The sequence below is a fragment of the Hydra vulgaris genome, chromosome 10, assembly GCF_038396675.1.
Source record: "Hydra vulgaris chromosome 10, alternate assembly HydraT2T_AEP".
In the NCBI taxonomy this organism is placed as follows: Eukaryota; Metazoa; Cnidaria; class Hydrozoa; order Anthoathecata; family Hydridae; genus Hydra; species Hydra vulgaris.
The window spans coordinates 3,307,761-3,322,500 of NC_088929.1; the positions used below are offsets into that span (position 1 = coordinate 3,307,761).

General features: G+C 27.1%; 1 protein-coding gene across 1 annotated transcript; it reads left to right on the plus strand.

Annotated features, from left to right (window-relative positions):
• Positions 1-3,400: 3,400 nt before the first annotated feature.
• LOC136086059 (uncharacterized) lies at positions 3,401-4,504 on the plus strand. Its single transcript, XM_065808325.1, has one exon. It carries the CDS (start codon positions 3,401-3,403, stop codon positions 4,502-4,504), a length of 1,104 nt encoding a protein of 367 aa, XP_065664397.1.
• The last annotated feature ends 10,236 nt before the right edge of the window (positions 4,505-14,740 follow it).

Genomic DNA, 14,740 nt, shown 5'->3' on the forward strand with positions numbered 1-14,740 from the left:
TCAATGACACTCTCAGACAAAGAATCTAATGAATACTTAAAATATTTAATAAAAGAAACACCATAAACCATCATTCAATGCACGGACTGTGACATTGGAATGGCTTTTAAAAACTGATCGTTAGAAATGAGATCAAACAGACGTGCAGATTTCTGCTTAAAAATTTTTACATCTGGTCTTGTGGTTGTATTGTTCATATCAATGAGCAGGTCCCTAAATAGTTTGATCATATTAGTATTCAAATTTAAAGTTCTTCCAGTCACAGATGGATTATTTACGAATTTTCGTGCAACATTTCCAGTATTGGATGTATCACTTCCTTTCCTGACAAAACATACCCTTATTTTTAATTGTGTTTTTAATAAGTGCTGGAATTTTTTTTGTTTTCAATAAATTCTTGGCTGGTTTTTCTCGGAACTTTTTTGGAACTTTTCTTCCTTGTTTTACTGCAGGAAGTTTGCAAACAGTATTGAAGACCCACTCCATGCTACATATCCACAAATGAAGACTGCAAACTCCAAATTTTAATATATTCTTGTCTACAAGTTATCTTTATTCCAAATAGTTTCCAAAATTAAAATCCTTGGACTTGCTTGGCATACATCACAGAACTGTGATGCTAAATTTTTTTTAAGTATTTTTGATACCACAGCATTAAGTCTTTTACCATCATTCATTGTGGAATAAATAATTGACAAACTTGAATTTATAACAAAAGTATTTTCATGAAGTGTAAACTTAATATTCTCTAAAGATAAAATTTCATTTTGTAAATGTTCAAAATTCTCTTGAATAAAACTAGCAGTCTCTTGGCAAAACAAAACATAAGATGACGGGTTGCACCTGAACTATTTGGATTACAATTTTTCCATATTACTTTTTTTCCACTTCGAATCTGCAACAGTAAAAACACTATGCTATACACAGTGGAATCATCCACACCTCTCTTCATAGTTGCTGCATTCTGAAACTCAGATTGGCTAAAAGAGGGCCCCGAACACTTTCAATTTTATATCAAACATAATTCTAAAAAATTAAGAAAAAAATTAAAGAAACTGAAAATAAGAAAAAAATAAATGTTTTTTTATTTATTTTCTGATTGTACTAGATTTTTTTATTACCTTCATGCGATTTGACAAGGAGATTTTTAGAGAGTTATTAAAATTATAGATTTCTATAAGCGCGAAAATATCACCAAAGAGAGATTTTGGTTGGTTTGGTTTGTTATGGAAATGAATAAAAAAAGACTTTTCTTAGATAAAAAAAGCCTTTTAATATTTAGCTACCTAAGTATTTAAATATTTACATTTATATTTTGAAATAATAATTTTTTTTAATAGTTAGTAAATATATCTAAGCAAGAAATTATCCCCAAAGAGAACTTAGATTATAAAGAAATAAAAAAAGCCTTTCTTTAAAAGAAAGCCTTTTTTTAATATTTAGTTACATGTTTGTAATATATATATTTTTTAATTAAACAATAAGATACTTTTCGGAGAGAATGCTTTTTTTTTACTTTCTTTTTTGTAACTTTGTTGTGTTGTACTACATTTGTTCTATACAGAAAGTTTCACAAGATGTCTTTATTTCCACACACTGTTTTAGAATATATTTATATTCTGGAATATAATGCTAATTTTTTTAATGTAATTTTCATTTAGTTAGTTGTGTTTTATTTACTTTTATCTATTTACAACTAATTAAGTAAAAATTTGTTTGTAAATTTAAGAAATTTAAGTTTTTTGTTGCAAGTTTTGATCAGTTTTATTAATTAAAAATACAGTTAATTTTTACTTTATAAACAGGGTTGATATCAACCAACACCATGATGTTGGTTGTTATTGTGAGCTTATTTTGTTGGTCGTTATTATGTAGAGATTTTTGTACATGTGTGTTAAATATTTATTTTTTCCTTTGGTTGTTGTTGTTGCTATATTTTTATTTCTTGGTGGGATACGTACCCCATGTATATACCTGTGTATATACACAGGCTTTTGTATATGCGTGCTTTAAATACACGATAAATCTCTATATAAACTTCCTCTTTGCATTTAGAAATTTATACTTTATAATATGTTTAGTGTAGTTGCAGCATGTTTAAAAATACCTAATATAACTGTTTAAAAATTATAACATAATTGTTTTTATATTTTTTTTATCTTTCTAGAATTGTGCTGTCGATGTTATATTTTTTTAATTTTTTAATTAGCATTTTTTTTATCTTGCTGGGATACAGCAAAGTTTAAATACACATGTGACACAGGATAAACTATTCTTTATGAATTGTTCTTTGTATTTGGAAATTTATACTTTATAATATTTTTATTGTAGTTTTTTTATTAAACATTTTATTAAACTTGCTATAACTTTTTTAAATTTGTGTACGTAGTTGTAATATGTTTTCATCTTGCTGTGATGCAGATTATACTTAGCACGTACAAGTTATACTTTGATTATAGTTAGCACGTACAAGTTACAGTTTGATTATTCTTAGCACGAACAAGTTACATTTTGATTGAATTTAACACTTCGATAAAATTTATTTCAAATTGCTATTTTCCTCAATTATTCCTTAAGTTATGTTAATATTTATTAAGTATTCTTGAATATATAATTTAAATTGTAGAGAAAAAATTTAAATTATGACAGGCAGAAAGTACTTAAGTGGAAGCCAGAAACGAAAATTACAAGAAAAGAAAAAAAAATGAAGCATCAAAATGGCCAAAAATTACTTCCTTTTTGACTGAAGCTAGAGTATCTGCATTAGTTTCTAACAATAAAAGTACTTTAAACGAAGACAACGATGAAGCTGAAGAAAAATCTGATAAGAATGATGATGATATTAGTGACATTATTGCCACAGAAACGAATTTCGAAAATAAAAATTTTGATGGCTATAGTGATTTAGCATCTTGGCGAGATTTAGTTTGCACAGAATTTATTAACAACTGCTTAACTAAAGAAACTTCCTTTTTCCATAACTGTGATAATAATAATTTATATTTAGAATCGGCAAGGATGCACATGGATCAAAAAAGATACTTTTCTAATAAGTATTTTAAAATGACTTTAAAAAATGGACAGACCGTTATCAGATCATGGTTATTGCTATTCTAAACTAAAAGGTCACGTGTATTGTTTAGTTTGTAAGATGTTTTCTAATGTTTCTTCTTTGTTGGCAACTTCTGGATTTTCTGACTGAATAAACATTTTAAGAGCATTAGAAAGTCATGATGAAACTGTAGATCATAAAAATAATATGCTTATTAGGCTTACCAGAAAAAATAACATAAACGTAATCGATAAGATCTTAGAAAGTGAAATCAGAAAGTCCGTTGAATACTATTATAATGTATTAATCAGAGTAGTTGCTATAATTAAATTTTTAAGCGAGAGAGCAATGATTCTAAGGGGGCACGATGAAACATGGGGTTCACTGCAAAATGAAAACTTCATGGGGCTTATTAAACTAATTTCAGAAATTGATCCGTTTTTATGCGAACATCTTACAAAATGTCAATCTAAAAAAAGAAACATTTCATATTTATCGAATACTGTGTATGAGGACTTAATAAAAAAAATGGGAAAACGAGTCCAAAAAGAAATAGCAGCTCAAATTAATAATAGTGACACTAAGTATTTCTCAATTATTATCGACTCAACTCCAGATTTGTCACACGTCGACCAATTAGCTGTAATTGTAAGATATGTTTATAATGGACAGCCATATGAAAGACTTTTAACTTTTATACCTAATATAAATCATACAGCTCAGTCATTATTTAATACAATCAAAAAGTTTTTGACAGATATTAGTCTTCCGAAAGAAAACATTCGCGGACAGTCTTATGATAACGCAGCAAATATGAGCCCAAAATATAGCGGACTACAAGCACGTTTGAAGGAGATAAACAAAAATGCTGATTTTGTACCTTGTGCAGTACATTCTCTAAATTTGGTAGGGGTAGAAGCAGTTAGTATAGTAACACCAAATATTGATTATTTCGGGATTTTGCAACGATTATACGTATTTTTTTCTGCATCGCCACGCAGGTGGGACTTTTTAAAGAAATATGCTAATTTACAATTTTCTTTAAAAAGTTTAAGTATTACAAGATGGTCAATGTATCATGATTCAGTTAAAGCATTAAAAAATGGCTGCAGGGATATTTTGAAAACTCTTAATTATATTCATGAAGAAAGCGAAGAAAAGCTTGATTGTAAAAGAGAGGCAAATATTTTATTTAAGAAATTAATAAAGCTTGAAAATGCAATTTTGACAATATTTTGGGAGGAGGTTCTTGAACGTTTTAATAAAGTCAGCCATATTTTACAAACCCCCGGGCTCGATGTTTCTAAAGGCTATGAATTAATTTTCTCATTAGAATTATTTGTAAACGAAATGCGAAAAAATTCAGAAGAAAAAATGAACGAGTTCAAAAAAAAAGCTAAAAATTTGAGTGAAGAAAATACAGGAAATTATAATGATTTAAACATATATTAATATTTATAGTTTTTCCAAAGTTTATTTGTGTTTCATTACGTTTTACTTATATTTTGGTAATAAGCTTTTGGGGCCCAAAAATTCACTTAGCTTCAGGCCCCACAAATGGTTAATCCGCGTCTGCTGGTAAGTAAATTAAGTTATACGGCTCTTGAGCAATTTATAACCAGGACCTTCAGTTGGAAAAAATAAATATATAACGTTATCAGTTCCTTTATTTATATACAATGATCCTATTATATCACTTGTTACTCGTATACTATTAACATTTAATATGTTTACTATATTAGTTGATATATTGTAGCCTGCTGAATATATATCACTGTCAAAACCAAAAACAGTTCTAACTGAATTTGAGGTTGTAAAATCAACTTTATATACAGCTGCAATAGTTAAAGCTGATCTTAATGTATTGTTATTTCCTTCAATTGTAATATTTGCAACTCCTGAACTTGCATCACCGTTTCCTGTAATAATCTATTGGATATATTTATTTATATTATTAATTTCATAACATCCATCTCATCTGGAATGTTTATATTCTTCCAAATTGATCCATTATTTGGCTATATCTAAAATTGTTGTTTGAAGAATTAATATTAGGAAAACTGTAATATATATCTAAACTAACTAGAGCCATTTCATATTCTCTGTCTTCTCTAAGTATAACAATAGGAGCAAACTTTTTAATAGACTGCTATTTCCGCTCAATGATAAATATGCCATTTTTGTTTTTTTATATAGAAGATAATATTTTTGTTTTTTATATTTTTTTAAATTCACAAGTTGGTATATAAAACTTATCTAATTCACTTTTATATTTTCAATAATCTTTTTTAGAAGATAGATCTATAATAACAAATCCATGAAGCTCTGACCAAGTTTTCTTAAAAAATTTTTAAACTCGTCTTTTGTCATATCACTTGAAACACGATTATTATAAATGTGATTTAAATTATCTGAATCTTGCGGAAATAAGCAAATTAAATTTGTATTTTCTCGTATAGTTTGCCTAGGTAACATAAAATAATTTTGTGCAAGATAGAAACAATCTATATTACTATGTTTTCCTCTTATAAAATATTTTTCACACTTATTTTACTTTGTTAATTGTAAATCATCAAACATCATCAATTTATTCTTATGAATATCAAGATCTTGAGGATCTGGCACGTCTTCTTTCGTTTCAAAAAACTTACACTCCATATCTGTTTTCTCATTTAAATTTTTTGAAATGTCTTTAATTATAAGGTCAGGGTTTGCATTTAAATTTTCTATTTTGTCTTGTAGCTTAAATAGTTCAAGAATAATTTCTTTTGGTAATTTTTTTTCAAAAGATTGTTTTAATATTTTGTATTCTGGTTGAAAATAAGATTTTCCAAAAACTTGTAAATTATTATAGTCTAACCGACCAGGTCTCAAAAGTAAATTCAATAATAAAGTAGTTTTTCCACAACCCGACTTTCCAACATTAAATCCTCTTTTACTCTTACGAAACAACTTATTATTATTTCTCTTATTGTTAATCGCATTTCATGACAAGTCTATAATATCCATTTTTATATAATTAAGATTTTTATTTTTATATATAAAAATGCAATATATCATTTTTTTCTATATATGAAAATGTACTGCGTTAAATGTAGAAACAAAACAAATACACTAAACTTGCAAAATGTCGTGAGTAAAAACAATAGAAATATGCAACGTGGAACTTGCGCTATTTGCGGAATAACAAAACCTCAATTTGTATCCTCAAAAACAGGAGGAGAAATGGAGAGTTCAATTAATTCAATAACTAAAAAAATAAAATTTTCATGGTCAATGTTCCAGGTGAAATGCATTTACCTGGAATAAACTTTGCAGGTCCTGGAACTAATTTAGATGAACAATTAACTTCTTCTGACGCATATAAAAAATGGAGTAAACCTGTAGTTAGAGTTGATAATGCAGCTTACCATCACGATCTTGCTTACAAATACTTTGATGACACGGCAAAAAGAAATTTAGCTGATAAAATTATGATCGAAGAAATGGATGCTATAAAAAATCCGACAATACGTGAAAGAATTGAACGAGGTATTATAAAACCTATTATATCACCTAAAACAAAGTTTGGATTGGGAGTTGAAACTAAAACTACTCAAAAAAACTTTCAACGATCAGTAAAAAAGACGAGAAAAAAGAAGTAATTCTTATGTGTCTGAAATGGACTGACAAACTTGCAAACGAACTTCATAGACCAGTTGTAAAACATTTCAGAAAAAGAAAAGTTATTGTAAATGGAATCGATGAGGTATGGGCTGCTGATTTAGTTGACCTGAAATCTTTTTCCAAATTCAATGACGGAATAAAGTACTTATTAATGGTGATAGATGTTTTTTCGAAGTATGGATGGATTGTTACATTGAAAAGTAAAACTGGAGTTGATGTTGCTAATGCTTTAAACAAAATCTTTAAAGAAAGAAAGTGTCAAAAAATGTGGGTAGATAAAGGCTTAGAATTTTATAATAAGCATGTTAAAGCGCTTGGTGTTGAGTTATATTCAACTGAAAATGAAGAAAAAAATTGCGTAGTTGAACATTGAAAAAGAGCAATAAAAGATAAAATGTTTAAGTACTTTTCAGCTAATTCTACTAGAAAATATTGAAGTTTAGATGAAATGGTAAATAAATTAAATAACAGAAAGCATTCTTCAATTAAAATGACACCAGTTGAAGCTAGCGATAAAAAGAATGAAAATATTGTTTGGTTAAATCTAAATGGAAATGTACAATCAGAGTGTGTAAAACCAAAGTTTTCAATTGGTAATAGAGTTAGGATAACTAAAAAGAAAGGAGCGTATGAAATAGGATACACACCGAGATGAACTGAAGATGTTTTTACAGTGTCACAGATTCAGTTCACAGATCCACCATTGTATAAAATAACTGACGATAATAATGAAGAAATACAAAGTACTTTTTATGAACAAGAAATGCAAAAAACTGATCAAAACATATTAAGGATTGAAAAAGTTATTCGTAAACTTAAAAACAAATCATTAGTATAGTGGTATGGGTATCCTGATTCTTTCAACTCATGGGTTGATAATAAAGAATTGATAAATCTGAAAAATTTATAAAAGATTACAAAAATATTTTTTAGCTCAGAGTTTATAGTTTGTAACCATAATATATTAATATATTATGGTTGTTATACTACTATTATTTTAATTTGGCTCAGAAATTATAGTTAAGACAATAGGACAATTAGGATAATTTGGACAATAGGACAATTAGAACAATAGGACAATAGGACAATTAGTACAATTAGTACAATTAGGACAATTAGGACAATAGGACAATAGGGCAATTAGGACAATAGGGCAATTAGGACAATAGAACAATTAGGACAATAAGACAATTAGGACAATAGTACAATTAGGACAATTGTTGAAATGAGTTAAGAATTTTATAGATAGTATAATGATTGAAATAAGAATAAAGATAACTTTATAGTTAAATATGATATGAGTTTATGGATATAGATATAGTTGAAATATGATATGAAAATATGGATAGGTATATGGTTGAAAAAATTTTGGCCTAGAACGCCCCTTTTATACTACTTTTATGAAAAAAACATAAACTCGGATCTAAAAGGTATTGTTCACTGTTTGAATACTAACCTAATATATATCTCATCGTCAAAAAAACTGAGCTCATATTTTTTTTATCTTCTAGAAAAAAACAGTCTAAACAACAGTTCTAAAATTCAAATTAATAATAAACTGTTATATCCAACAATAGTTATCAAATATCTTGGTGTTTTGATTGACTGCAACCTTTCGTGGAATTTTCATATTAAAGAGGTACGCAAGAACTCAAGCTAACAGCGTACTTTCAATAATTCGTCATTATGTCAATAAATTCATGCTAAAGAATATCTACCGTGCATTACTTTTGTCGCACCTTAGTTAATTTGGGATCAAAACGGCAACTATCACATCAAAAAGTTGATTTCCTCTCAACGTCAATCCATTTGAATCATAATCTTTCAACCTTTAAGTCAGAAACATCAGAATCTTTCAAAACACTAAAAATTCTAACCTTTCCAGCGCTTCTAAAATTTGCTTTTTCGCTTGTAAAATCTTCTTTTTGTTTTTGACTCTCTAAATAAAAATTTACCTTTTTCTATAAGAGACTTTTTTTACAGAAACTAGAATAATATATACTCTACCAGAAACATATATGATGAAAAACTTAGTATACTATCTTTTAAAACTCAGAACATTCTGTTGTCTATCAATGGTAAACATTCTGTTGTCTATCAATGCATTTACGAATTATTGACATGATTTTTACTTTATTTTTAAAACATACTCTTATTTTTTTAGTTATGATTAATACAACTATTATCATTAACTTCTTGTTTGTTTATTTTTTATTATTACCATCAAAGTATGATTTTTAAAGGTTTGCTTTGTTTATGTATGCTCTATATGTGTGTGCTTATTATTAATCATATTATAATCAAAAACTGGTGTCATTCTTTCGATCAGAACTCTGTTTGAGTGATACTATCTTTATCAATCATTGAGTTATTATTATTAAATACTTAAATTTAGTTTATTCCTTATTATTATATTTCATACTATTATTATTTTTACATATTTTTTCATTAATCAATTATTTTTACTTACTACAATCAATAGAATTGTTAATTTTTTTTTTTAATTATTATATTTATTATTATAATTATATTATTGTATGATTTAAAAAGGAGAATAAATATCTTCTTGTTGTTGCTGTTGTTTAGTGTTAAAAAGATAGAATGAAAACAAAAGAGCTAAGGATCAACATTATTAAGATATTAGTCATGCAGTTAAGAATGAGGAAGCAGAAAATTCTGGGGAATGGCTTTGTAAGGAATAAGTTCATAAAATTCTTTAGTTCCTAATTTTATTAAAAGTTAAAGAAAACAAACATTAAAAGTCTATGAAATTAATAAATAATGTAAATATTTCTTTGGTCTACTTTTTAGGACTTTTCTTCGCTATCTAAAAACATTTACTTTCTATTTAAAATGTTACTTAAATTAATAAACAATAACCCATATTTAGTCGAGTCAAATTTAAAATTTTTCAATTTTAGATATAAAAATTGACTAGTAAAGACTTTTGAATAGATTGCAAAGAACAATTTTTGAGCAATCGACAAACTGACAATACTTTAGTAGTTAATTTATAGTATTAAAAAATAATTTATACAATTATTGCTTAAAACTAGTATTGAAAAAACAGTATATACAATTATTTTGAGCCCGTTCTCCTTCTGAAAATCAGTACTTAACTACCAAAAATGCTACACTTTTTAAACTTTTTAATCTTCAACTAAACATTTTTCTCTAAAATTGTACCGGTACAAAAAAAGTAGGTGTAGAAAATAGGCTATAAAGTTTTATACATTTGGGAATTTTTTATATATATGAGAATATAGAATAATAAATTTTTTTAGCATTTCATACAAATATCATAAAAACAAATTCATATAATTAATAGTAGTTTTTTAGTTTATATAATTAGTACTAGTTTTACCTAATGTAACTAATGCCATTGTGAATAAGTTGGTTTTGTGTTCACTATAAATTATATAGCATTTGCCATGATTTAAAAAGTTATTCATTTTGTGTTTAATTCACCAATGCCGACCTTTTTTTTGTCCGGATACTTTTTCGGTAGTTCTGGACCACTAACAAAAGTAACTGTTGCTGTTCTTCATCTTGTGTGTGTAGCTTTGTATTCCATGAATTTTTTAAGAGCGACTGCAGAGATTATGGTATTTTGACTTTTGCATCAATCATAATTGTTCTGCAATTCTAAATCGATAGGCGCAGAGCAGATCAATTTAGAATTGCTAAATAATAATGATTGAAGTACAAAAAAGAGCAGACGAAGGAGCTCTGAATGAAGCTTTAATATATAATCGCAAAGTGAACAAGGAAATGTAAAGCCAGCTAAAGCCTTACACAAAATTCCTTTTTGTGGAACTAATCTCAAGACACTATTGTCAACTCCAGCAACTCTCTCTCCAGATACTGCTCGAGATGATTTTCATAAAATCTAATAAACATCTTTGAAGTCAGCAACTGCAAATATTGCGTGTTTATTTGAATAAATGGTTTTAAAATCCCTTAAATCAATGCAGCTCTAATTTTTCTGGAATTATTCAAATAACAAAATGTTGGGCCACTATATGGATCAAAAGGTTCGGTAACTACAAAGTCCAACATTATTTCAAGGATGTGGTGCCTGCAGGCCAGTCAAAACATAATTTTTTTCTAATTTTTGTTCAAGGATGTTGCATGCTTCATTACGAGGTCCAGTATAAACTGATGTTGAGTCGAAACATGAACATTTAACTTGGTCATAAATTCCCCACACCAAGAAGGCATCGTATACTGCAGTTGCTTCTACTGATCCTGTTCCAGTTTGCAGTTTTAATACTCCAAAAAGCTGTAGAATTCTAGCACCAGACGCATAGATTGGCAAACGATCAACATTTTTTTTGCCAACAATATCTTTAAGCATTTTTCGATCCAAAAAAATGGTCAAAGGAGTCTGTGGATTAAAATCTTTTTTTATATTCTCTGCAATATCTATTTGGTGCTTCATCGGCATTGTCATCCTTCATCGTTTAATTGAGTAAATATTAATTGTAGACCCCAGGAATATGACCAAAAAGCTGCAAAGTGGGTGTTGGGACGAGAGATGTTTTTCTGTCACTCACTTTGGCTATGTCCAGGTTGCAGCTACTTTTTCACCTAATATCAATTTTCTACCTTGTTTTAGATTCTTATGAGTATATGGCTTTGCAACAACAATACCCAGAACATTGTCATTGTTATCCAGACAATCTTTCAAAGAAGATAAAAAATTAGGCACCGCCTTTTTCTGTCGAGTTCTTTTTGCTTCTTCTTTTAACGCCGTTTTGTTCTCTAAATGTTCTAACTTTTGAAAACATTTTTCTTCCTTTTTTGCTAATTGTTTGCCCACAACTCCTTTCTTACCGCAACAACCCTTTTAACGCTTAACTGACAAAAATTCTCTATTTTATTAAACGGCAATTAATTCCATGGCATCAGGATTAGCAATATTAAAGAGATCTACCAAATATTAGCTCAAGCTTACTTTTTTTAACTTTAGTTTATCGGATCGTTTCGTTTTATTTGCTTTGCTTTTCCAATCATGAAAAACTCCTTTAATTTTAACAGTAACATTTTCTTCAACCTGGTTGGGACCTTTTGACCATATTTCCATAATATCTTTTAAATTTGAGCCACAAAGCTCCCCGATAGTTTGCTTTTTATTCAGTTTGTAATGAAAAAATAATGATATGACTTGCTGATGTAAGTTTCGTCTGGCTCTAAGATTACGACATCTTTCCAAAAAACTACAACTTTTCTAGCTTTAAAAAGTGCTCATGCCATATTGAATAATAACTGTTATGATTTTCTGAAATACAATAAAATATATAAAAATGTTATTGCTCTAACAAAATCATTCAATAAACTATCAATTTCAAGATCTAACAAAATCATTTTTCAATAAAGCTATCAGAACTCATTCTGATAGTTTTATTGAAAAATAAAGCTATCAGAATGAGTTCATTCTAATAGCTTTATTTTTCAATAAAGCTATTAGAATTAATTCATTTTATAGATCATGTGTAATTGAGTATGCATATTCACAACAATTACAGATCTGACGTTCATAGAACTTAGAGAATAATAAATCTCTCCTTGATTTAAGTCTTTAAACACAATAGTTTCAATCAAATTGTATTTGACAATAATACTTGGAATTAGTGTATAAATTGACAGAAAAATGACATCTAAAAATCTTGCACCAATCTCTAAATATAATTCCATTTTGTTAAAAATTATTTTCAAATTACTTTATTATAGTGGTAACTATACCACGCCTCTTACAAAATTTCAACTTTCATATGTATATATATATATATATATATATATATATATATATATATATATATATATATATATATATATATATATATATATATATATATTTGTATATATATATTTGTTTATATATATATATATATATATATATTTATATATATATATATATATATATATATATATATATATATATATATATATATATACATATATATATATATATTTATATTTAATAATATCGATATATGCTATTAATATAAATATATTAAAATATTTTATTAATAACATTATATATTTCTAAAAACTAATAATACCAAACGCAGATTAAGTTTCCGGAAATTGTTTTAAATATATTAAACGTAACTTTATTAAATAAACATCCAAAAATTAAACTGTTCCAAAATAATTTTTGTGAACCGATCAACACTGGAAATTGGAGTAAATTCTGCTATATTAAATTTTAATGATGATCTGAGTGGAGTTTTGTCTGTATTATCAGAGTTTAGTCTTTTAGTTATACAAGGTCAACCATAGCAAAGCCAAAAAGTTCTCCTCACTTACGATTGTCAATTAAAACATCATCCCCCAGGAAATAAAGAGACGTAAATAGTTAAAAATTAAAAAAGGATACTCAAATAAAATTAAAAAAACTGAAAAAATATCATATGAACATGGAGGTTTTTAATTTATTATATTTATTCCAAATATTATTTATAATTATTCAAGAATTATACACATTTTTATGCTTTTGAGTAAATTTAATTTTTTATGACGCAAAATCTCAAAATATACTTTTTCACTTGTTTTCAAAGTTTGCGAAATGATAACTTTTTAAGCAATTATGCGAAAGTGCTGAAATTTTCACAAATTGTTTTTTATATTATTAAAACTCATTTGAGAAAAGATTTTTTTCAATGAGTTTTAGATCATGAAATTTTGTTATATTAGTGTTGTTATATTATATGTAGTATAAGCTCGCTTACTTTTTAGTGTTTCATGCATAATTTCTAAAATATTCATTTGTTTTCATTTATTTTCTTTCAAATGAACTATGTTACCGTGAATAAAAAATGTTCCAAATTTCATGCTAAAATGACTTGTAGATTTTGAGTAATTACTTCACAAAAATTTGGTTTTTTTCAGTTGTGTTTAAAAATATTAGGCTGTTTTTATCGTATATTAGCACCATTTATTAACCATTAATAAGATATAACCAAAGAGGACATATCTCCTTTCGTTTATTAGACTAGTAATTGACTGAAATATAATATAGTAAGATAATTGTATAGTATTAACACTAAGTAATATACAAGTAACTTACATAAATCTTTACGATATATTCAGGGGTGTATTCAGCATTTTTTGTTTTGAGACAACTTCCAGATATGGATCAAACTCCAAACAGTTATATGTATATTTATGTCATATAAAGATGATTCGCAAACATTTGTGATGAATAAAGCCTGGTAACAAAAAAGCCCTTAAATTTTGCTCTCACGTTTGGGGAAGTTTTGGCCAAAATTTTGAGGCTTTTTTGTTTCCAAGCTCAATTATTGCAATTTTTTGCCAAGCATCCTTATTTGACATAAGTATAAACGTATAAATGTTTGAAGTTTGTTCAAACAAAATAAAAAGCTGCATCCACCCCTGAATATATTATATAAATGTTATATTAACTGTGTATTTTGATATTGTATGAAATTCAATATAATATTGTGTTAAACAAAATAATTTAAGTTTGCAGCAGACAATATAGCTGCAGACTCACTACTAATCATTCACTAAAAGCAAAGAAACAAGTTTTAGAATAAAAACATAATTTTTTTATATTATTGTCATTTTTATCTTTAGTCTGATGATTTACAAAATTAATCTCACAAAAGTTAGTTTCTTATTTATTGTTTGTATATACATATACGTAATCTTTCCTTTTACCTTTTTTTTTTTTAGGATATAGAGCATCTAAAAGCATCAATAAATTTAAAGTTTCAGGGTTTGGAATCCGATTACTCTATCATTTTTTGTACGGCTATTTTTTATTAAAAAAGTTTTTTATTTGGTTGACCTCCTCCTCCCCCACACAAACACCCTTCCTCCCTCTCCCAAATAAAATAAAACACACCCCACCCTTTAACTGATGTATGTCACTAACATTTGTTGTAATTTATTAAAGTATAATTTTATTTTTTTAAGGTTTTAAATTTTATTTCTCAATCATTTTCATAATGATAAAAATAATTACAACAGTGAAACACTTTTGATACTGGGGTG

Coding starts and splice junctions, on each gene's coding strand:
- LOC136086059 (XM_065808325.1), top strand. CDS start 3,401: ATGATTCTAAGGGGGCACGATGAAACATGGGGTTCACTGCAAAATGAA.